At 41.8% G+C, this 23,872-nt stretch overlaps 1 protein-coding gene across 3 annotated transcripts; it reads right to left on the bottom strand.

Annotated features, from left to right (window-relative positions):
• Window positions 1-1,102: 1,102 nt before the first annotated feature.
• LOC110505452 (sodium-dependent lysophosphatidylcholine symporter 1-B) lies at window positions 1,103-23,589 on the bottom strand. Of its 3 annotated transcripts, none has more exons than XM_021584679.3 (14): window positions 23,299-23,589; window positions 17,789-17,917; window positions 16,373-16,497; window positions 8,744-8,867; window positions 8,314-8,392; window positions 8,042-8,211; window positions 7,856-7,946; window positions 7,455-7,573; window positions 6,021-6,104; window positions 4,492-4,575; window positions 4,285-4,397; window positions 3,995-4,138; window positions 3,556-3,732; window positions 1,103-3,267 (listed from the first exon to the last, which is right to left on the bottom strand). In XM_021584679.3, exons 1-14 carry the CDS (start codon window positions 23,383-23,385, stop codon window positions 3,213-3,215), a joined length of 1,581 nt encoding a protein of 526 aa, XP_021440354.2. In that variant the 5' UTR covers window positions 23,386-23,589; the 3' UTR covers window positions 1,103-3,212. The 3 variants fall into 3 exon arrangements, 2 of the variants coding, with proteins under 2 accessions (XP_021440354.2, XP_021440355.2); XM_021584680.3 differs by having other exon boundaries at window positions 3,556-3,631; window positions 23,299-23,554; XR_016491939.1 differs by lacking the exons at window positions 1,103-3,267; window positions 3,556-3,732; window positions 3,995-4,138; window positions 4,285-4,397; window positions 4,492-4,575 and adding an exon at window positions 6,430-6,567 and having other exon boundaries at window positions 23,299-23,516.
• Between the last annotated feature and the right edge of the window lie 283 nt (window positions 23,590-23,872).

Raw genomic sequence — 23,872 nt, 5'->3', positions numbered from 1 at the left:
TCATATTCTTTAAGTACCAACAGACACTTTCAACTGGTTGGATTACAGAAATATTGTACCTTTCCCCAACCTTTTGACGCTAGCATACTCTTTCTATGTTAACAAAGGGCTTTCCAAGAGTTAATTCTGTAGAGTGGAGAGAAAAGGGGGAAATGTATTTATGGGGGTCATAAACCTCATACAACAGGGCAATGTCATGACACTACCATGTTGTTGTCATGTTGTGTTGCTACCATGCTATGTTGTCTTAGGTCTCTCTTTATGTAGTGTTGTGGTGTCTCTCGTCTGATGTGTGTTTTGCCCTATATATATATATATTTTTTTTTAAATCACAGCCCCAGCAGGAGGCCTTTTGGTAGGCCATCATTGTAAATAAGAATTTGTTCTTAACTGGCTTGCCTAGTTAAAGTTCAAAATAAAAAATAATTAACACTTCTAGTGCATTTTCCAAGATCCATAATTCGTACAGGATTTAACATCAATGTTCTAACTCAACTGTTAAAGGCTTAATAATGACAAATAACTTTGTCATAAATGTCGTCCTTAATGTAAGGAAAGGTAGTGTTTTATGTCAAACGATCTGTGACGACTCCAAGCATTAACTCATGAATTATGGACAACTCATGAACTAGGTTGTAAAATATTTGATATCAGCTGATGTACGAAGGGCTATATAAATACATTTTGAAAAAAACATTTTGATTTGATTCGATTCAACCCATCATGTATTGAATGTAGGATACCTATTTTGCCTGTGTTCATGTGTTTAAAATTGCTTTGGCTGAGACGGTAGGTTACCCTCGGTAGGCTACCCTCAGTGGTGTTTAGGATTTGTCAAAGTTAAACATTACAGTATTTGAGACATTCGAGTAAAAATCATTTTTAGAGTTCTGATATGTCATATAAACAGTGTTGGGGAGTAGTGCGCTTCATGCAATTCAACTAGAAATGTAAATACATTTTGCAGTAGCTTGGTAGTAGTTGAACTAACTTCTGATCTTGGTAGTGTTTTCAGTAGTTCATTACTTTTTTCCAACTACACACTACTTTAAAAAAGTGTGAAGTAGACAATCATTTCAATTATTTTTCGGCACCTACCGTATTCTCACTTGAAACAGTTTGTTTATTTAATAGGCAAAATTATTATGTTATGACATTGTTAACATCTGACTGCAGAGTGATCTATTTCTCAGATTAATTAATTTCCCAACACTGCAGATACATAGAAAACTTGGCTTGGGTCTGCTCAAAGATTCATACAATAATAAATACGATCAAATGGATTGTTTGTTCCAGTACACACAACACAAACCATTCACATTTCAAGTTAGAAGTGAGATCGTTAACTCAAACTCGTTAGAAAGCTTTCCCACTCTCCAAGGAAGGTTCTACTTTAAAAAAAAAAGGTTGACTTTGGGAGAAAAACTGCATATCAATGCACCATGATTCCAGGTCATGTAATGCTTAAAAACAAAAATGTTAAGATATTTGGCTACGGAGATACCATTTCTTACCCATCTGTCCAAAAACAAATCCTGTGAGATGTCAACACATACTGGAGATTAAGTTCAAAACAAATTGGAACTCAAATCTCAAACTTCTGACTACAGTGCATTCAAAACAGAGAAGAAAAAAAAACAAGCGCTGACTGGGGGGAGAAAAAAAAAAAAAAAAAAAAAAATCGATTTGAGGGGTCATCCAACTCAGAATTCAATCTCGGGAACTCGGGCCTCTTTCTAGTGCTACGACTTTCCAACCTGAAGATCACTGACGCCATGATTTGACCTTGTGTTTATCTGAGTACACAGTCTAGCTAAAAGTGGCTAGCTTAGCTGACAAACTACACTGAACAAAATGATGAATGCAACATTCATTTTTTTTACTGAGTTACAGTTCATAAGGAAATAAGTCAACTGTTATAAATTAATTTAGTCCATGTGAAATCTATGGCTTTCACATGACTGGGCAGGGCTGCAGCCATGGGTGGGCCTATGCCCACCCACTTTGGGAGCCAGACCCAGCCAATCAGAAGAAATAAAGCCCTTTAGTGGGGATTTTACAGACATAAATACTCAGTTTCATCAGCAGTCCAGGTGGCTGGTCTCAGACGATCCCGCAGGTGAAGAAGCCGGATGTTGAGATCCTGGGATGGGGTCTGCAGGTGTGAGGCCAGTTGGATGTATTGCCAAATTCTCTAACATTGGAGGCGGCGTATGGTAGAGAAAATAACATGAAATACTCTGGCAACAGCTCTGTTGGACATCCAGCAATCAGCATGCCAATGGCAAAGATGGACTGTTCATGCTCAAAGTCAACTTTTAAAAAAGGGAGGTCTTGGCACCGTGTGAGAGAAACAACTTTGACCAAATAGAATTGAGTAAAAACTGTTGTAATTGCAATGAGATTTTCTGTATAAGGTTTCCAAAGTACAAGATGTGTTAAGGCAGTAATAATAAGGTGGAATTCAGCTAGCCTAGATACAGGAAGTCTGAAATCCAGACATCATTGGCAATGTTAATGAGTTCATTAAGGTTAGTTTATTTATCAAGGTTCCTTTTCCCCACAAGACATCAATATAATTCCAGTGAATGGATAGGATTGTCTGAAATGGAACAGTTATGTGCTCTCCACGTCCCTAAAGGAGGGTATTACTCTCGAGATAAGTGAATATTATTTACATTAAAACATAACCATATAAAACAGTCTAGATAGAACAAGTTACTGGTATGCCCTAAAAATGAGGACTGAAATCTTCCCTCTATGAGGACCACCCTTTCTGGATGGAAAATATTTTTTTCCTCTGCTGAGAAATGCTTCCCACCCAATACTTGGTTCAGGTAGACAAACATCATTCAAATGTTAGATTTGAAGGGTAAATGCCCCCCCCCCCCAAAAAAGAATAATCCCAAACCAATGTTTGTTATGCAAACAAACAGACACATAAACCAATACCACAAATACATAGTACAGCAGGCAATAGACAGGGCACAGAGAGGGCGATGACTCAGAATGTCCAATAGGGGTCTCTGTAAGCCAGTTGAATCCTTTGGAGACTAGGGCCATTGCGTTCATGTAGCATCGGGTAGGAAGCAGCCAGTGTCGTCTGGTTTTTCTACTGTTAGTTCCAATGAAACCCCAAACACTCCAGCCTGCCAGTGCAAACACGCGGGACAGTTGTGGCCTTTCGGCTGGACCCCCCTCTCTCAGGGCTCCTACACAACGCTCCCAAGCTCTGTGGACTCCGTATCAGAATCCTGATTGCTATCCCTGTTTCAGAATAGGAACACAGCCAAGAGTTAGACACAAAGGACTTGGCTTGTTCAAGATGGTTCTTATTCATTGCAGAGGGGCTAAGGCTTAAAGCGTGTCCTTTCCATTTAGCTGAGGTATAGAGAAAGATGCCAGAAAGGAACGAAGTTTAGTGTCCCCATGCAAGATCATTTAGTTCCCCAGTGCACTTAATTTAGGAAAAAAATAGCTTGGGTCATTACAATGAGTGTCTGGCTTAGATACCCCCAATCAGCCCTAATCGTGGGTGTGTTTGGCCTGACTCACCGCATCGCCTGCAGTAGTTTCCTGTTGCCTTGCCTCCTCTCCTCGTCGATGGGGTAGGTCTTGAATATCAACAGCCCTAGGAATATCAGAACAACAGGAGCAGCTGAGACCAGCACCTTCAGGGTTAAATTCACTGCATCAGGTTGCGAGCAGCTTCTTGTCACATAGCCGGCAAAGCTGAACAAAATTTACAGGGCGAGAGAAGAAAAGAAAGCGGATATAAGGTACAGTTTGGCTTGATTATGAATGTGAGGATTATGTTATGCTTCACCACACAAGTGGCCCAAGGAAAATTCAGCTATCCTAAGGTAGAATTTAGCCAATTTTTTCAAAAATATAATTCACTAAAGCTGTTAGGAGTCCTGCAAAATAGAGTTAGATTTCAAACTAAGCTCAGCATATCATGTACAATACAAGCAAGAGAACGAAACACACTTACTCGAGACTGAGAGTGGAGATGCCGAGGGAGATTCCTGAGGCAAACTTGGTGAAGAAGACATAGAAAGAGTAGAAAATGGCCTCGTGGCCACTAGAGTCTGGATTCTTCACTTTGAAATCATCCACCACATCTGGGAGCATTGACCTGAGAAACAGAAAGATGTGAATGTATACAATAAAGGCAAGACCCACCATAGACTGGACAAACGTAAAGAGACACTGGAGATACGATAGAGATCTTATAGGTTGCTGTGGGTATACAGAGGTACATTCAGACAGTAGGCTACTTACCAGGGTAGGAGGAAAGCTGCAGCCACACTGACCCCTGCTGCCACAGAGACCACATAGGCCACAATCAGACTGCTCTCTATGCAGACGATCAGGATCATGAAGGGCACTGCCCACTGCGGAGAGACATGAATAAAATAAGCCATAAGAGAGCACCCCATACACACACCAGCTTTGAGATGAAGCTCCACAACAACACACACTGCTTACCGTGATGCCAATGTAGACTGCAGTCTTTTTCCCAAATCTGGTCAGGAACCACTGCCAGAATGGAATGGACAAAGTCCCAGAGAGCTAAACATAAAACACCAAAGAATAGCATTAAGATATTTAACTTTTGAACCATTTCCAATAAAAATACTAATCTAAGCACTGAGGGCAATGTGGGAACAAAAAAGGTCAGACTGACCGATAGGCTAAAACTAAATGTGAGAAGGACACAATGTGAAAGGGCTCTTTATTTAAACCTGCAGGAAGTCCATGACCCTTTACCTCTTGTGTGTGGTCAACCCATCTGTCAAATGACCACACAAGGTTTAGCTAGTGGCTGAGCACTCAGCAATATTAGAAATATCTAACACTATACTGACCAAAACCAGCCTTGCATGGATGGCAGTTGGAGGAGTTGGCTAAATCACAAACAGATCTGGTGACCGGGCTACTAAGGACCTTTCTAAACTCCCACATTTCCTGCTCTAGTGGCCAGGGTGGTGCAAGGCAGGTCTACATCCTACTCAGGCAGAGGGAGGAGAAGGCAGACGGTGCAGAAGAGAGGGAATGGTAAATTGGAAGGAAATGCCAAAGCATGTTCCCATGGCGGTGCTGACAGATTGCCCGAGCAACAAAGGCCCCTCTGTGCTCCTTTCTCACCCCTGCTCTCTCTAATAGTGTGAGAGAGGGTGACAGGTTCCCAGGGACCACAACCACCTCTCACCCCCCAAAAATGTAACCTTTCCATTCCATGAGGAACCCCGCCCAAACAGTCACAGAAACACCATGGAACCACATGGTGACCTTTCAGTCAACACATAATGTACAGGTCTTAATGTACAGAATATACACTGCTCAAAAAAGATAAAGGGAACACCTATACACAATGTAACTCCAGGTCAATCACACTTCTGTGAAATCAAACTGTCCACTTAGGAAGCAACACTGATTGACAATAAATTTAATTTGCTGTTGTGCAAATGGAATAGACAACAGGTGGAAATTATAGGCAATTAGCAAGACACCCCCAATAAAGGAGTGGTTCTGCAGGTGATAACCACAGACCACTTCTCAGTTCCTACGCTTCCTGGCTGATGTTTTGGTAACTTTTGAATGCTGGCAGTACTTTCACTCTAGTGGTAGCATGAGACGGAGTCTACAACCCACACAAGTGGCTCAGGTAGTGCACCTCATCCAGGATGGCACATCAATGCGAGCTGTGGCAAGAAGGTTTGCTGTGTCTGTTTTGACTTGTTTTAAGGACATTACATCAAAGTTGGATCAGCCTGTAGTGTGGTTGTCCACTTTAATTTTGAGTGAGACTCCAAATCCAGACCTCCATGGGTTGATGAATTTAATTTCCATTGATCATTTGTGTGATTTTGTTGTCAGCACATTCAACTATGTACAGAAAAAAGTATTTCATTCAGATCTAGGATGTGTTATTTTAGTGTTCCCTTTTTTTGAGCAGTGTACATTCACTGATGCCTTTGGGTTACACCTCTAGTGGGAGGTATCCCTAGACTCACCATAATGACCAGGAGAATGTTCTGGAAGTCATTTCTGAAGCCCATGGTGTAGCTGATGAACAGGGCAAAGTTCCCCTCCAGGAGCTGCAAGGAGAGCAATGACATGCACATCAACCACTGAACATACAGGAAGTCATATACTGTTGAAGTCGGAAGGTCACATACACTTAGGTTGGAGTCATTAAAACTTGTTTCTCAATCACTCCACCAATTTCTTGTTAACAAACTGTAGTTTTGGCAAGTTGGTTAGGACATCTATTTTGTGCATGACAAGTAATTTTTCCAACAATTGTTTACAGACAGATTATTTCACATACACTAAGTTCACTGTGCCTTTAAACAGCTGGGAAAATTCCAGAAAATGATGTCATTCTGTCAATTGGAGGTGTACCTGTATTTCAAGGCCTACCTTCAAACTCAGTGCCTCTTTGCTTGACATCATGGGAAAATCAAATCAGCCAAGCCCTCCGAAAGAAAATGGTAGACCTCAAGAAGTATGGTTCATCTTTGGGAGCAATTTCCAAAAGCCTGAAGGTACCACGTTCATCTGTACAAACAATAGTACGCAAGTATAAACACCATGGGACCCCTCAGCCGTCATACCGCTCAGTTCTGTCTCCTAGAGATGAATGTACTTTGTGCGAAAAGTGCAAATCAATCCCAGAGCAGCAGCAAAGGACCTTGTAAAGATGCTGGTGGAAACAGGTACAAAAGTATATATATCCACAGTAAAACGAGTCCTATATCGACATAAGCTGAAAGGCCGCTCAGCAAGGAGAGAATTATGTGGATATCAGTCAGAAAGTTAAAGCTTGGTCACAAATGGGTCTTCCAAATGGACAATGACCCTAAGCATACTTAGGTTGTGGCAAAATGGCTTAAGGACAACAAATTCAAGGAATTGGAGAGGCCATCACAAAGCCCTTACCTCAATCCTATAGAAAATGTTGCGGGCAGAACTGAAAAAGCGTGTGCGAGCAAGGAGGCCTACAAACCTGGCTCAGTTACACCAGCTCTGTCAGGAGTAATGGGCCAAATTCACCCAACTTATTGTGGGAAGCTTGTGGAAGGCTACCCGAAACGTTTGACCCAAGTTAAACAATTTAAAAAAGGTAACACACTCAATTAGTATTTGGTAGCATGTAAACTTCTGATCCATTGGGAATGTGATGAAATAAAAAGATTCTCTCCTATTATTCTGACATTTCACATTCTTTAAATAAAGTGGTGATCCTAACTGACCTAAGACTGGGAATTTTTACTAGGATTAAATGTCAGGAATTGTGAAAAACTGAGTTTAAATGTATTTGGTTAAGGTGTATGTGAACTTCTGACTTCAACTGTACATACAGCAAACACCAGGGTTACACAGCCTATAGCTTGTCATAAATCAGTTTTGGTGCAACTGTATCCCATTCTAGGAGTATGAGTCACCATGAAGGCCAGCGACGTGAAGAGGAATCCCATGACCAGTTTGACATACGGCCCATATCCCATCACCATCCTCATGCCCTCAAAGAACGACATGGGCTCTGTCTTCAGACGCCCGCACTCTATGACCAAAAACAAAGATGGTGATTAAAACAGATTAGATGCACTGTGCCAAACATCAGCTGAAGACTTATCCGATGTCATGGATGAGAGATAAGCACTTTTACTGACTGCCAAAATGTGGCCCTCTTCTAGTTATTTGTAACAAAGAATTCTTGGAACATTTTAGGGTTGAGAGGAAAAAGGATAACATACAAAGCTGTTGTACTCTAAATATGAGAAAAGTATATTTGATGTAATTAATGTAAATAAAATGTAAGACAATTCCATTAATCAATTCATACCTTCCTGCTCTCTGACTCCCAGGAACAGGACTGCTGCACAGAGAACGTACATGACACAGATGACTGCTGAGGCGATGAGGTAGGCTCGTTTCTGTTAGAGGGACAAGAGGAGCAGGGTTAGGGTCAAATTACACTTCTAACATTGCCATTACAATGCTACCCTCCCCCCTGGGGTCCACTTATCACCGTTTCATCCAGGGATATGTGGGAGATGCTGACGTCTGACCCCAGCAGTGTGGTGTTACCGTTGTCAAGAACTTCCAGGTCACCCGGGAGACAGGGGGTGATCGCCCCACCCACAATCTGCCCCTGGATTGCTGTGCCAACCACCGAGCCCAGCACCTCCGCTGTCATACCTGAACAAGAGAGAAGGGATGAAGAGAGAGAGTAGAATGAAGACCTCATATTACAACCACATGAGATGCTACATAACTGCAAAGATGTACAGGATGACTTACGGTAGGCCGTGGCAGAGTCTCTCTCTTTCTGGTCCATGCTGATGAACATGGTGAGCGCTGAGTATGGCACATGGAAGCACTGTACACAAAAACAATCAATTCCTGGCACAAAATAGCTGTATGTAGTAGTAGAAGTAAAAGTATTGTTGTCTGTTAGTTTACTCCAATCAGGGTAGGGATGGTAGGAAAAAGTATTTAAAAAAGCAATTCGAAATGACAATTATATTGATAGAACCCACATTAAAGCAGATCTACCCCCCCCCCCCCCCCACACACACAAATATATTGTTTAATTACAACCATATCACAGTTCAATGGGGATTGAGGAGCAATGAATTGGATGGAACATGTGCCCCCTCTTATTAATAACATTCATATTAATAACATTTGTTCACTAACAAGTGTGTGTGTGTGTGTAGGGGAGACTGACCGTCTGCAGAGACTGGAATAGGCAGTAGAAGATCAGATACCACAGGACCTTCCACTGCTCCACTGGAGGGACATACCAGATCAGGAAGTATGTGAGTACTGCAAAGGGAGTGGAGATGAGGATCCTGTGAGGAAAACAGAGGAGCATTTTAATGTTTTGGTGTCTAAGTAGGTCTATTTCATCTCTGACTGGAGAAAATATGATATACTATTTAAAATAAAATAAGTTTACAGTATTGAAGCAGTAAATATATGTTCTCACAATTATGATTTCCATGAGTCCCTGCCAGGCTAAGTGTGGCACCTGGTAGTGATGGCAGTAGTGCTACCAGATTTTTTGCACTAACAATGTCATCTGCATAGGGTTGAAATAGACGAACACTGACCAAAAATATGAGAAACAACAAATTTACTGAATTACAGCTCAAAGGGAAATCAGTCAATTGAAATAAATTCATTAGGCCCTAATCTAGGGATTTCACATGACTGGGCAGGGGTGTAGCCATGAGTGATCCTTAGGGGCATTTTTGAAATTTGATTTAACTAGGCAAGTTGTGATAGAGCCCGGGATTGAACCAGGGTCTGTAGTGACACCTCTAGCACTGAGATGCAGTGCCTTAGACCACTTGATATGCAACACCTGTCAGGTGGATGGATTATCTTGGCAAAGGAGAAATGCAAACACCTTTCTGCACAAATTTGTAGAGAAAGAAGATGTGCAATTTTCTGTTTTTATTTCAGCTCATGGAACAATTTACATGTTGCATTTATATTTAGTATCTAACTTTTAAAAAATGTAACTAGGCAAGTCAGTTAAGAACAAATACATATTTACAATGATGGCCAACACAGGCCAAATCCGGACAACTTTGGTGTAATTGTGTGCCACCCTATGGGACTCCCAATAACAGCCAGTTGTAATACAGCCTGGATTCGAACCATGCTGTCTGTAGTGATGCCTCAAGCACTGAGATGCAGTGCGTTAGACTGCCGCGCCACTCAGGAGCCCTTGAACCATGTTGTTTTCTATTTTATTTTTACATTCACATTCCCCTTCTTATTCATTATTTCTCTGCATTGAGATCTATAACCCTTAATCCCCCGTTTGGGGCTGTGTATGGAGAAGGGACTCAGAATGGGCTCAATGTGGCCCTTCTCTCTGCACTATGCCTGCTGACGGGAAGACTGTGGTGGGCTGTCCTTGTGGTGGCGGCGCCATACTACTCGCCTCACCCTACTCGACAGGCACCTGACCAGCAAACCAATCCACGCCAGCTAGAAAAGCAGAACATCCGTAGAGAAAGGATCCACTACTGCAGTGGTCTTCCAACACGTAGACCAGTAGCTCAACAATATTCTGAAAGTACATGCATTCTCTCAAACATAAAGCTCACGGCTACCGTCCAAAGCAACATTATCCCACCCCTGGTTAGCCACCATTAGCTTAAAAAGCCAAATGTAACAATATCTGCAAATTAATTTCCAGAAATATTGCCCTTCTGTCTGTTTGGTGCGTACAGTTGTCCATCATCAGTCAGTATGTAGCCAATTAGCAATGTTAATGATACCCAGCATCTTGTGGGTAGACGGCCTTTCCCCAAAAACCTTCTCAATGAAATGTAAACTGCAAAGTTGGCTTCCCTGACAGAACTAGATCATGATTAATTAGGTCATCGTTTTGCAAACTCTGCCATGCCGTGTTCTGCAGCAGTAGGCCTTATTGCTAAACAGACACATTTCTCACTCGTTTTGATCACGCGGACTGGGATATGTCCAGAGTAGCTTCAGAAAATAATATTGACACATATACTGATACGGTGAATGAGTTTATCAGGAAGTGCATAGGAGTTGTGGCACCCACCGTGACCATTTAAACCTACCCCAAACAGAAACCGTGTATAGATGGGAGCATTTGCGCCAAACTGAAGGCACGAACCACTATTTAACCAGGGCAAGAAGACTGGGAATATGGAATAATATAAACAGTGTAGTTATTCCCGCCGCAAGCGATCAGGCTAATCGTCGGTAAAAGGACAAAGTTGAGTCCCAGTTCAACGGCTCAGACATGAGACGTATGTGGCAAGGTCTACAGACAATCACAGATTATAAAAGGAAAGCCGCGCCACGTCGCAGACACCGACATCTTGCTTCCGTACAGGCTGAACACCGTCGCTCGCTTTGAGGAGAATACAGTGCCACCGACGCAGCCCGCTATCAAGGACTACTTCGCCGTGGGGGCCGTGAGTAAGACATTTAAGCGTGTTAACCCTCGCAAGGCTGCTGGCCCAGATGATATCTCTAGCCGTGTCCTCACAGCATGCGCAGACCAGCTGGCTGGCGTTTACAGCTCTATTCAATCTCTCCCTATCCCAGTCTGTTGGCCACCATTGTCCCTGTACCTAAAATCAAAGGTAATTGAACTAAATTACTATCACCCCGTAGCACTCACCTCTGTCCTCATGAAGTGCTTTGAGAAACTAGTCAAGGATCATATCACCTCCACCTTACCGGCTACCCTAGACCCACTTCAATTTGCTTACAAAACTAAGTAGATGATCGTGGACTACAGGATACAGCAGAGGGAGCACCCCTTTATCCACATTGATGGGACCGCAGTGGAGAAGTTGGAAAGCTTCAAGTTCCTCAGCATACATGTCACTAACAAACTGAAATGGTCCACCCACACAGACAGTGTGGTGAAGAATACCTCCTTGACACCTACAGCACCAGATGCCATAGGAAGGCCAAAAAAGAGCAAGGTCATCAACCACCGGAGCCTCTGCCTGTTCACCCCACTACCATCCAGAAGGCGAGGTCAGTACAGGTGCATCAAAGCTGGGACCGAGAGACTGAAAAACAGCTTCTATTTCAAGGCCATCAGACTGCTAAACAACCATCACTAGCAGAGGCAATTGCGAATCACTGGCCACTAATAATGTTTCTGTATCTAGCATTACTCATTTCATATTTATAAACTGCACTCCACACCATCTTAGTCACTTCTAGATTGTGTTTACATATTGCGTCATCCATTTCATATGTATATACTGTATTGTATTCTATACTACACCATTGACTGTTAAACAGCCATTTTAAAGAAATGAAACACTATCTATCCACTTTAATGTCTCCATATCTTGCATTAATCTCATGTGTAAACTGTACTCTATACTTAGTCACTAATTGTGTGTGTAAATATTGCATCATCCATCTCATATATATATATATATATATATTGTACTCTATAATATATGCCATTGTATCTTAGTCCAATGCAGCTCTTACATGTACAGTTGAAGTCGGAAGTTTACATACACTTAGGTTGGAGTTATTAAAACAAATTTTTCTACCACTCCACAAATTTCTTGTTAACAAACTATAGTTTTGGCAAGTCGGTTAGGACATTACTTTGTGCATGACAAGTAATTTTCTAACAATTGTTTACAGACAGATTATTTCATTGTATCACAATTCCAGCGGGTCAGAAGTTTACATACACTAAGTTGACTGTGCCTTTAAACAGCTGGGAAAATTCCAGAAAGGGATGTCATGACTTTAGAAGCTTCTGATAACTCAAATGATGTCAATTAGCCTAATTGTAGGTGTACCTGTGGATGTATTTTAAGGCCTACCTTCAAACTCAGTGCCTCTTTGCTTGACATCATGGGGGGGAGAAAAAAAAAAAAAAAACTCAGAAAAATAATTGTAGACCTCCAGAAGTCTGGTTCATCATTGGGAGCAATTGCCAAATACCTGAAGGTACCACGTTCATCTGTACAAACAATAGTACGCAAGTATAAACACCATGGGACAACGCAGCCATCATACCGCTGTCTCCTAGAGATGAACGTACTTTGGTGCAAATCAATCCCAGAACAGTAAAGGACCTTGTTTCCTCCAGCATATTCACAGGTACAAAAGTATCTATATAGCCCTTACATCAGCTGATATATCCAAGATTATGTGGATATCAGTCAGAAAGTTAAAGCTTGGTCACAAATGGGTCTTCCAAATGGACAATGACCCCAAGCATACTTCCAAAGTTGTGGCAAAATGGCTTAAGGACAACAAAGTCAAGGAATTGGAGTGGCCATCACAAAGCCCTGACCTCAATCCTATAAAAAAAATTGTGGGCAGAACTGAAGAAGCATGTGCGAGTAAGGAGGCCTACAAACCTGACTCAGTTACACCAGCTCTGTCAGGTGGAATGAGCCAAAATTCACCCAACTTATTGTGGGAAGCTTGTGGAAGGCTACCTGAAACATTTGCCCCAACAATTTAAAGGCAATGCTACCAGCTATCACTCTACTATTATTCTGACATTTAACATTCTTAAAATAAAGCAGTGTTCCTAACTGACCTAAGACAGGGATTTTTTTACTAGGATTAAAATGTCAGGAATTATGAAAACCTTAGTTTAAATGTATTTGGTATGTAAACTTCCGACTTCAACTGTATATTCTTAACCCTTTCCTTAGATTTATTTACGTGTATATGTTGTGAACTGTTAGATATTACTGCACTGTCGGAGCTAGAAGCTACACCCACAGTAACATCTGCTAAACACGTGTATGTGAAAAGTAAAATTTGATTTGCAATTATAAAGGGGAATTACACCAAAAAAGAATCTAAATGTGATCGTTTTTTTCCAAACAATCGTCTTCTGATGTGATTTCAGCATTGACATGACTCAGAACATTCCTTTTCGCTGTTTTTATGAATAATTGTTATATTGAGAGTAGAAAAACAAAAAAAAAATCAAACCAGGAAGAATAAAACTCCAAAAAAATTGAAATTCAAAAATACTAAAGATGATTTATTAACCATTAAATTACCAGGTATATTGATAGAAAACACATTATACACCAAAGACCCAGGGAAGAGTTGCAGGGAAGAGAAGAATGTGAGTATCTGAAAGTAGCTACCATGTTAGAAAAGGTTGGAGACCCCAGCACTACTGGGTTTCCAGCAGACCAGTCCACTCAAAATAATAGAAGTCAGGGGCATTGCTGGCAGGGTATTTTGGAGACAAATATGTATCAACAAAGACATTTCTATGCCTGCAGGGCAGTGGGCGTTCCATTTGTCTCATCCCCTCACTTGTCTCTGCAAAAGCCACTGTTGAGAACAGTGGTTGCTGTAACATTGCATGCTCATCTGCCAAGTGTTTTAAATCACTACAACTGCATTAATACTTTATAACAATCTCTTGCTAATAAGTAATGTTTTTCTATCCATAATCATGCTTGACCTGCAATTATGGTGCCTACAGTCCTCAGGGGGGCAATCAGCTAAATTAACTGAATATGCATGTTTGTCTGACATGATGACCCCACTCACAAAATGGCCAGTCAAAGGGAATGGCCCATCCTCTGCAGCCCACACCAACTGAACTGGATAATCCCCCTCCATCTTCTTCCTTAGCCTATGTGGGCTGCCAATGGGGTTAATGAGTCTCAATAGGCTGATCTGACTGGAAATAGAGGTAAGATTCCTCCTTGATTGTCTGCATTTTTTAAAACAGTCACTCCGGTTTAATACACAAAGCTCACAGCATGAGCATAACGGCAGCCCAACACCAATGACCTTGAAGCAAAGACATACACAACCCACCTCAGGGGGTAGGGCAAGACACGAGAGAGGAAAAGGCTCAAGGTTTTATTTTGCAGACTGGACCATTCATGAGCTTGTTCAAGTTGTCAACATTGTCTTATCAATATCATAATACTTAAAAAGCGAAACTATTAAAGTACTGATCAGCAGAGCCCATTAAGATAACATTGTGTTCCCTCTTTTATAACAATGATCCTTTTGATGTCATTTTTAAATCACAACCAATCAGATGATTATTTAATCATACAGCTATCCGTCGGTCTTGCAGGTGGATACATGGAAGACGTTCTAGAATTCCAGTGTTTAGGACTAATCAATACAATTCTGGGAAAAACATAATCCACATATAGTGCCAAATAAAAGGCTGGAGCATTCAGATGGGAAAAGAGCTTTAGTCAAGGTTTAGTTAAAAAATGCATTATTGATAGTGGGGAAGACATCTAAATCTCCTAGTCTGTGCTAAGGTGCGGATAACATGCTGGGGGCTTTGTGGCGGTTTGTACAGGCAAGAAAACTGCCACCTAACAATGACCCACCTCATTGACAAGCAGCCAAGAATCTCCCCTCTACTTGACCTGTGGTAACTTCTCTGAATTAAGCAAGCCCCCTCCCCAACTGCCATTCTGGAATCACACACAGACACACTTCAGGCCACCCATTGGCCTAAATCCAGTGGTGTGTTGAGGGTTGGACCAATCAGAGAGGGAGAAGCCAGTTCTCTCCACCTGGCATCCTACATTACTCACAGGGTCTTAAGATAAAGCGAATCCAGCTACCTTATCATGAATCATCTCTGTCGACAGAATTCCTAGACAGTCAATATAATGCCAAATATACATTTTAACCACAATTTCACTCCGTCCTCTTGTAGAGGAGTATGTGAAAATATACATTAGTATGTTATATAGCAGTGGTCACCATGTTCCCTCTGGTTTAAATAACTTTGGTCTGTGCATGGTCACAGTCGCAGCACCCAAAGGCCAGAGAGGTGTCAGGGATCAGTGTTTCTCTTGACCACATGGGGTCATAGAGTTTGACAAGTGCATATAAAGTAGGCTGCAAAGTGCTAGGTAGCAGGGTTAGGATGCTGCTAGAGGATCTAACACCATCGAGATCATCTCTCTTTACAAACAACTGTCTCACAATGTTAAATAACTCCCATTATGGAATTCCTACAACCAAATGTCAAATAAAAATACTTTTGCCTTGATAGAGCACACCTAGCAACAAAACCGTAACGGTTAACAACGGCGTTTTTTGACACGAGGATTACTTTAGCAGTAGCATTGCCGAATCTTATATGCAATGCTCATGTGTTTAGATGATCAGTGTGTGACACTGGCGCTCTGGTTTCATCAACTAGCGACAGCCATTCTGGGCTGTTGTACTCACTCCTATTACTTTAGAGGGAACTCACCGCTCTCTTCCATTCCTGACACATACCACCCACCACTTGGCTTAACAGTCTCAATTAGGGCATCTGGGGCAAAATTCATAGCATTTTTACCACCCAGAGCTTTGTGGAACCTCAGTGGTAGCTCAGAACAAAAAGGAAAACACCTGGGTATTCTAAAATGAACTAAAATAAGATTTAGCCTCATTCCAGTCTGTCCTGGTTTGCACCCAGAGGAGAAGTTAAAAGCTACTACAATCCAAGACAGACAGTACCCAACTGCAGATAAAGATAGAGTAAACGCATCAGTGGATACTGAGGTCGAATAGAGAACAAGTTATCCATATCAGTGACAGCCTGTTCTCTCTATTCATCTCTATTCAATCCATTTCATTTCAGCTTCGTTGTCACGATTACCACCCATACTTCAATTTCAACTACTGTGCTGTTCTGCCTCGAGGCGTGGCGAGAGGTTATGCTTTTAATTTCTGAATGACTCTCCTCTCCACCCTTCCTCCATTCAATATCCTATTCTTGTTTATGTCCCCTTTTTGTTAACATTTCCTCTTTCATTCCTGCCTGCTGTAAGGATGTCCACTGGGTGACCGAGGCGGAGACACCTACCAGGGCATCATCCGGCCACACCGGGTCCATCTGCTCCGGCTCACCAGGAAGCCCACTGTTGGGTCTGTCACTGCATCCCAGGCCCGGCCCACAAACAAAATGATAGAGGCATAGAATGTGTCCAGCTATGGAGAGAGAGAGTTGAAAGGAGAGAGAGAAATAATTAATTGTCTGTCAGACCACTACAACCACAGACGCCAGCCATCACCTCTCCTCACAGGAGTGGCCTTGACACAGAAATAAAAAGCCATCTTTTGCATCTTATGACTAACAAGATGACTAAGGATATTTGGAGAGTTACCAAGGTTGTGTAAGAACAGTCGGGGGGGGATACATTGACAACATTACCATTGGAACATTGTGTAATTCCAAGGAGCTCATTATCTCTGGTTGAATGCGTTGTATTCAGTGTGCACAGTTTATCACTTGCTAATTGAGAGACAAAGCAAAGCAGTGGGAGTCAGAGTTAAACTGCTTCACTAGATGAGTCATGCCAGAGGCTGGCAAAATGAAACCAGCTCTTTGGCCTTCCCCTTAAAATCATCAGTTCCCTTTTACTTTTTAGTGACAGTGAGCTCAGAAATGTTACAGTATTCAGAAAATAAATATAAATATATACACTGACTTTCTATGTTGTGCTTTAGGACTGATACAGTACAAAGCTCATTAGTTGGATACTGAAATGCTGAATGTGAACTATCATTTTCAGTTCTGCCCTAGGAATTGACTGCAACACTGACGTACTGTGCTCTTTATCTTGGGGGTTTATTACAGTGCCTATATAGAGATCAGTGGTTGAAAAAGTACCCAACTGTCATACTTGAGTAAAAGTAAATATACCTTAATAGAAAATGACTCAAGTAAAAGTCACCCAGTAAAATTCTACTTGAGTAAAAGTATTTGGTTTAAAATATACTTCAGTTCCAAAAGTAAAATATAATTTCAAATTCCTTATATTAAGCAAACCAGATGACACCCATTTTATTTATGGAAAGCCACAGGCACACTCCAACATTCAGACATAATTTACAAACAAAGCATGTGGGTTTAGTGAGTCCGCCAGATCAGAAGCAGTAGGGACAACCAGGGATGTTCTCTTGATTAGTGCGTGAATTTGACTATTTTCCCATCCTGCTAAGCATTCAAAATGTAATGAGTACTTTTGGGTGTCAAGGAAAATGTATAGAGTGAAAAGTAGAATATTTTCTTAAGGAATGTAGTGAAGTAAATGTAGTCAAAAATATAAATAGTAAAGTACAGATGCCCCCCCAAAACAACTTAAGTAGTACTTTAAAGTATTTTTTACTTAAGTACTTCACACCACTAATAGAGCTGCCTAGCTTGGGACTTCTAACCCAAGCCTTCTATGTCCCCCACCCTGGTGTTGCCCTCTGGCTCAACCCCCAACTCACTCACCTGGGCCACATCCAGCAGGTAGATCTGGAGGAAGAAGCCCAGAGCACTGCCAGTGATCTGATAGGGAGCCCCTCCAATGGCATAGCACAACTTACTGCACACTGATAGACGGCCGCTTTCGTCCCGCCGCTGGAGAACAGGGAGAGAAGACTCACATAGCAGGACGACAGGACAATGTTTTGTTATACACTAAATACAGAAATGAAGAACACTGGATTGTAATGGGTTGCTATTGATACACAATTTAGCTGTGTTGTGATACGGGGCTCTTTGTATGTCCATATCCAACTCAGACGTTTTATTAAGAGCTGACAAAATGTGGGAGGCATTTCATTTTTATATATTTAGCCAGGATAGTCTACCAACAATTGCTACAGTTTGAGAGTCATGGATTCCATATAATCAATTTAAAAAAACAGAAGCAAATATAGCAAATCCATTAGCATACATACAACAGCACAGCTAAAAAAATCACAGCATACACAGTAGCACACACTTCATACTTGGTTGGAGACTCCCACCTGAACAGGTCTGACATGTATTCATGCAGTTTGTGCTGTGTCACCTTGGAAACAGTCACTAATGTGTTGTAATGGATCCTGTTTGTCAGTGGTTCGATTCCAGCATTTTGCACAAAAAATAAATAATCTGTATTCCCTCCGTGAATACCCAGTCATGATAGAAGCAGCCCTATTGATACGTTGTAGCTGGTTAAGATCAGTCTTATTGCACTGATGTATGGTGGGAAGCCACACTGGTTTATCACTTAATAATGAAGACTTGATCAATAAAAACTAACTGGTAGGTCTACCTTTATTTTTTTACTTTGTGAACTGTCATCATCCTCCCTTAAGGATGTGGGTTTTTGGTAATGGCACAAGGCAACATTTCTTAAGCATACAGTATGCAAAGAATTCCTCAAACTAAAAATAAATGTTGATATTAGTTGGTAGGAGTCTTTACATCAACATGATGTTTGGATGCATTTCTAAAGCCTTAAGACTTTCTGCTAGATGTTGTCTAAGACCCATTTTCCATCTGTTTGACCAGAAATCATAGGCTTTGCTTAGTTTCTCAAAAATAGACTTGACTTTCATTTGACATGCTCCTATGAGCTTCACATGTTGGTCCTCATGGGTCCTTTTAGATAGAAATTCCCTAAAACATTGTGAGGCCAACATTGGACAACCCTCCTCACCCCATTTTTAACATCAGATTAGCACTAAATCCTTCTGACTATGCAGTCTGGGTCACAAGGAGTTTAGAAAGTGGTGTGATACTGGGAGGTCACTACACAACTCTGCTTGGTGCTGGAGGCAGTGATTGGCTCTGGCTATGTGAGGAGGCATTCTGATGTTCCATCAGCAGCCTGAGTGCCCCAGCAGTCTGCAGACAGTCAGGAGTGCACACACACACACACCCCCCTCCTTCCAATCACAAAAACATCCTACTGGTCAATGAGTAAATAAACCCAGTCCAATCAATAGTAAATTGTATCTATTCTGACACCGTCCTGTCAGTGTTGTTATAAGCGCCTCTGACCTATTCATAGTACTTTCCCAGGTGAAATATGCCCCCATAGAACAGGAATTACATCCCACATTGCCTTCAGGAATGCAGCCTGAAGATATCCTGTGTAGGACCACTTGTATGGAACATACTTTTGTTTATGTGGACACCCCTTCAAAATAGTGGATAAGGCTATTTCAGCCACATGCCTTGCTGACAGGTGTATAATATTGGTCACACAGCCACGCAATTTCTGACCTGGTAGAGCTGCCTCGGTCAACTGTAAGCGCTGTTATTGGGAATCGGAAACGTCTAAGAGCAACAACGGCGAAGTGGTAGGTCACACAAGCTCACAGAATGGGACCGCAGAAACGTTGCCTGTCCTCGGTTGAAACACTCACTACGAGTTCCAAACTGCCCCTGGAAGGAACATCAGCACAATAACTGTTCGTCTGGACCTTCATGAAATGGGTTTCCATGGCCGAGCAGCTCTACAAGCCTAAGATCACCATGCACAATGCCGTGCGTCAGCTGGAGTGGTGTAAAGCTCACCGCCATTGAAGCAGAGGAAACGCGTTCTCTAGAGTGATGAATCATGTTTCCCCATCTGGCAGTCTGGTTTTGGCAGATGCCAGGAGAATGCTACCTGCCCCAATGCATAGTGCCAACTGTAAAGTTTGGTGGAGGAGGAATAATGGCCTGGGGATGTGTTTCATAGTTCGGGCTAGGCCCCTCAGTTCCAGTGAAGGGGAAACTTACGCTAAAGCATACAATGACATTCTAGACGATTCTGTGCTTCCAACTGCAGCAACAGTTTTGGGAAGGCCCTTTCCAGTTTCAGTATGACAGCCCCCATGCCTCAATCCCATTGAACACCTTTGGAATTAATTGGCAAGCTGACTGCGAGTCAGGCCTAAATCGCCCAACATCAGGACCCGACCTCACTAATGTTCGAGGCTGAATGGAAGCAATTCCCTGCAGCAACGTTCCAACATGTAGTGGAAAGCCTTCCCAGAAGAGTGGAGGCTGTTATAGCAGTTGGGGACCAACTCCATATTAATGCCCATTATTTTGGAATGAGATGTTCAATAAGCAAGTGTCCAAATACTCTTGGTCATGAGATAGATATCTATCCACACACAAAAATATAAATGCAGTACCTCTGCATTTGGCAGAGGTACTTCCAAATGCAACAAGCTAATTTCTCACATTGTGCACAAATTTGTTTATGTCCCTGTTAGTAAGCACTTCTTTGCCAAGATGCTGTAAATCCATCCACCTGACAGGTGTGGCATATCAAGAAGCTGATTAAGCTGGGTACAATAAAAGGCCATTTTAAAAATGTGCAGTTGTGTCACACAACGCCACAGATGTCTCACGTTATGAGGGAGTGTGCAATTGGCATGCTGACTGCAGGAATGTACACCAGAGCTTTTTCCAGAGAATTGAATGTTCATTTCTCTACCAATGTCATTTAAGAGAATGTCAGTAAGTCCAACAGGCCTCACAACAGCAGACCACGTGTAACTATGCCAGCCCAGGAGGTCCAGATCAGGCTTCTTCACCTGCGGGATCGTCTGAGCCCAGCCACCTGGGCAGATTGATGAAACTCTGGGCTTGCACAAGATGTCAGAAACAGTCTCAAAGAAGCTCATCTGCGTGCTTGTCGTCCTCACCAGGGTTTTGACCTGACTGTACTTCGGTGTCGTAACCAACTTCAGTGGGCAAATGCTCACCTTTAATGGCCACTGGCACGCTGGAAAAGTTTGCTCTTCACGGCTGAATCCCAATTTCAACTGTGCATGGCAGATGGAAGACTGCGTGTATGGCGTTGTGTGGGCGAGCAGTTTGCTGATGTCAATGTTGTGAACAGAGTGCCCCATGGTGGCGGTGGGGTTATGGTATGGATAGGCATTAGCTACAAGCAGAATTACATTTTATCTATGGAAGGTTCAATGCACAGAGATACCGTGACGATAGGCTACCTGACATCTGGGCGGCAGGTAGCCTAGTGGTTAGAGCGTTGGACTAGTAATCAAAAGGTTGCAAGATCGAATCCCTGAGCTGACAAGGTACAAATCTGTCGTTCTGCCCACTGAACAAGGCAGTTAAACCCACTGTTCCTAGGCCGTCATTGAAAATAAGAATTTGTTCTTAACTGACTTGCCTAGTTAAAGGAAAAAATAATCATATCCTGGAGGCCCATTGTCATGCCATTCATCCGCTGCCATCACTTCATGTTTCAGCATGATAATGAACAGCCCCATATCACAAAGATCTGTATACAATTCCTGGTAGCTGAAAAAGTCCCAGTTCTTCCATGGCCTGCACGCTCACTAGACATGTCACCCATTGAGCACGTTTGGGATGCTCTGGATCAATGTGTACAACTGAGTTCCAGTTCCCGCCAATATCCAGCAACTTCGCACAGCCATTGAGACAACATTCCACAATCAACAGCCTGATCAACTCTATGTGAAGGTGATTTGTCACACTGCATGAGGCAAATGATGGTCACACCAGATAGTGACTGGTTTTCTGATCCATTCCCCTACTTAAACCAGGCAATTTATTTACATTGACTGATTTCCTTATATTATCTGTAACTCAGTAAAATCTTTGAAATTGTTGCGCTTATAAATTCTCTCAGAGAATAGAAAATTCAAAAACAAACTCAATTTTGATACACTCCCATATCTACTGGGTGAAATACCAGCAGCAAGATTTTGCCACAAGGGCAACCAGTGAAGAACAAACACCATTGTACCCTTTTGTACATTGTTACACTGTATTTAGATATGACATTTGAAATGTCTTTATTCTTTTGAACTTCTGTGAGTAATGTTTACCGTTTACTGTTCATTTTTATTGTTTATTATCTACTTCACTTGCTTTGGCAATGTTAACATATGTTTCCCATGCCAATAAAGCCCTTAAATTGAAATTGACACAGACAGAGACACCTCTAGTACCGAGTTCCCAGTTATTTTCAACGCGGCCCATCGAGACAATTACTGACGTCATATCAGTGAACGTCAGTAAAACATTTGTCTTCGGTTCTTATTATAGACAAATTTAGTGCATTCAGGACAACTGGGAACTCGGGAAAATGTTTGACTTCTGATTGGGAAAATGTGTTTTGAATGGTCATCCAATCCGAATTCCAAGTCGGAAACTCTGGCCTAGTTCTAGAGCTCCGACTTTCCAACCTGAAGATCACTGATGTTATGAGTCAACCACATTTTATCCCCAGAGTTCCCAATTGTCTTGAAAGCACCAATACGTATGTTCTTTTGAGTACGTCAGCTGGTCAACATTATTGAGTACGTCAGCTGGTCAACATTATTTTGAGTACTTCAGCTGGTCAACATTATTTTGAGTACGTCAGCTGGTCAACATTATTTTGAGTACGTCAGCTGGTCAACATTATCCTTCAGACAAAATTAATCATAGCTAAAATACAGGTTTAATGAATGAATGTCCCTTTAAAAACCGGTAAAGTTTTTATTTCTCTGAAGACCGACACTCGGATTGCGCTAACGTGGTGAAATTCAAGACCCATCAACGAAACTGGAGGGCATTAGTGTGCTATGTCAGCTATGGTTTAGTCACAATTATACCAGTAACCTAAGCCACTCGTTGTAAATGCTTATCATTTGAAAGCTATTTGACGGTTGAAACGTGACTGCAGTAAGTAACTAGCCCAATTACAATAACACATAAAGGAATCACATGCCCTCACTGCAAATTACAGCGGCTTCCTTAATAGCCTCATCAAACCGGCCTCAATTTTATCTTGATATCACGGTGAAAATATTTCAATTAATTTGTGTGCGTTGAACAACCCATTATAAAAATGCCTATTTAAGCTACAATACAGCCCATATTTATCCATGTGGACATGGTAGTAAAATAATACCGTGCAGATTTCCGTATAGCCTACAAAACAGTATTGTGAAGATAATTTTAGGCCATCAATTAATAGATTTCCTCGCAATTACCTTGGCAATTTTGATTCCATCTTGACTTGTTTTTTTTGGTAATAGACTTGACGCGGAATACTGCTCCGCGCCCTCTCCTTTTACCATATTGTTAGAAATCGATAATTTCTTTAAAAAGCCTTAAAAAAAAATTGCTCCTCGCTCAGTATTGGAACCGCACGAGTAAGCCACGGTTCAAAGCTCTGTGTGTTGCACACTCAATTTGGGAAGCTGGTCTCCTTGGTTTGATATGGATGTTTGGAGCGCGTTTTTGCCCTCCCCCACTCATTCATCCACGCTTTCAAATACTACGCCTCCAACGTCATGTTAACCCTTTAATTGACTAATATGCTGACGCGACTAATGGAATTCAATGCAAGATAGCCTACAGTAAAGGAAACATGGTATACCAACAATATAGGCAGAAATATTTGCCTGCATCAATTTTATATTATGACATAGTGCACTTTGGGTTTTAAAAGTGTGCGGGGGACATGACCTGGCGGGTTGGAGGGTCCTCCCCCAGAATATTTGGGCCATCCAGACCAAATTTCATTAAATTTTTACACAATCAAATATATCGTCTCTATTTGCA

Source organism: Oncorhynchus mykiss, chromosome 25 (assembly GCF_057628025.1).
Source record: "Oncorhynchus mykiss isolate SJ-2025 chromosome 25, ASM5762802v1, whole genome shotgun sequence".
In the NCBI taxonomy this organism is placed as follows: domain Eukaryota; kingdom Metazoa; phylum Chordata; class Actinopteri; order Salmoniformes; family Salmonidae; genus Oncorhynchus; species Oncorhynchus mykiss.
This window is presented reverse-complemented; position numbering and strand designations above follow the sequence as displayed.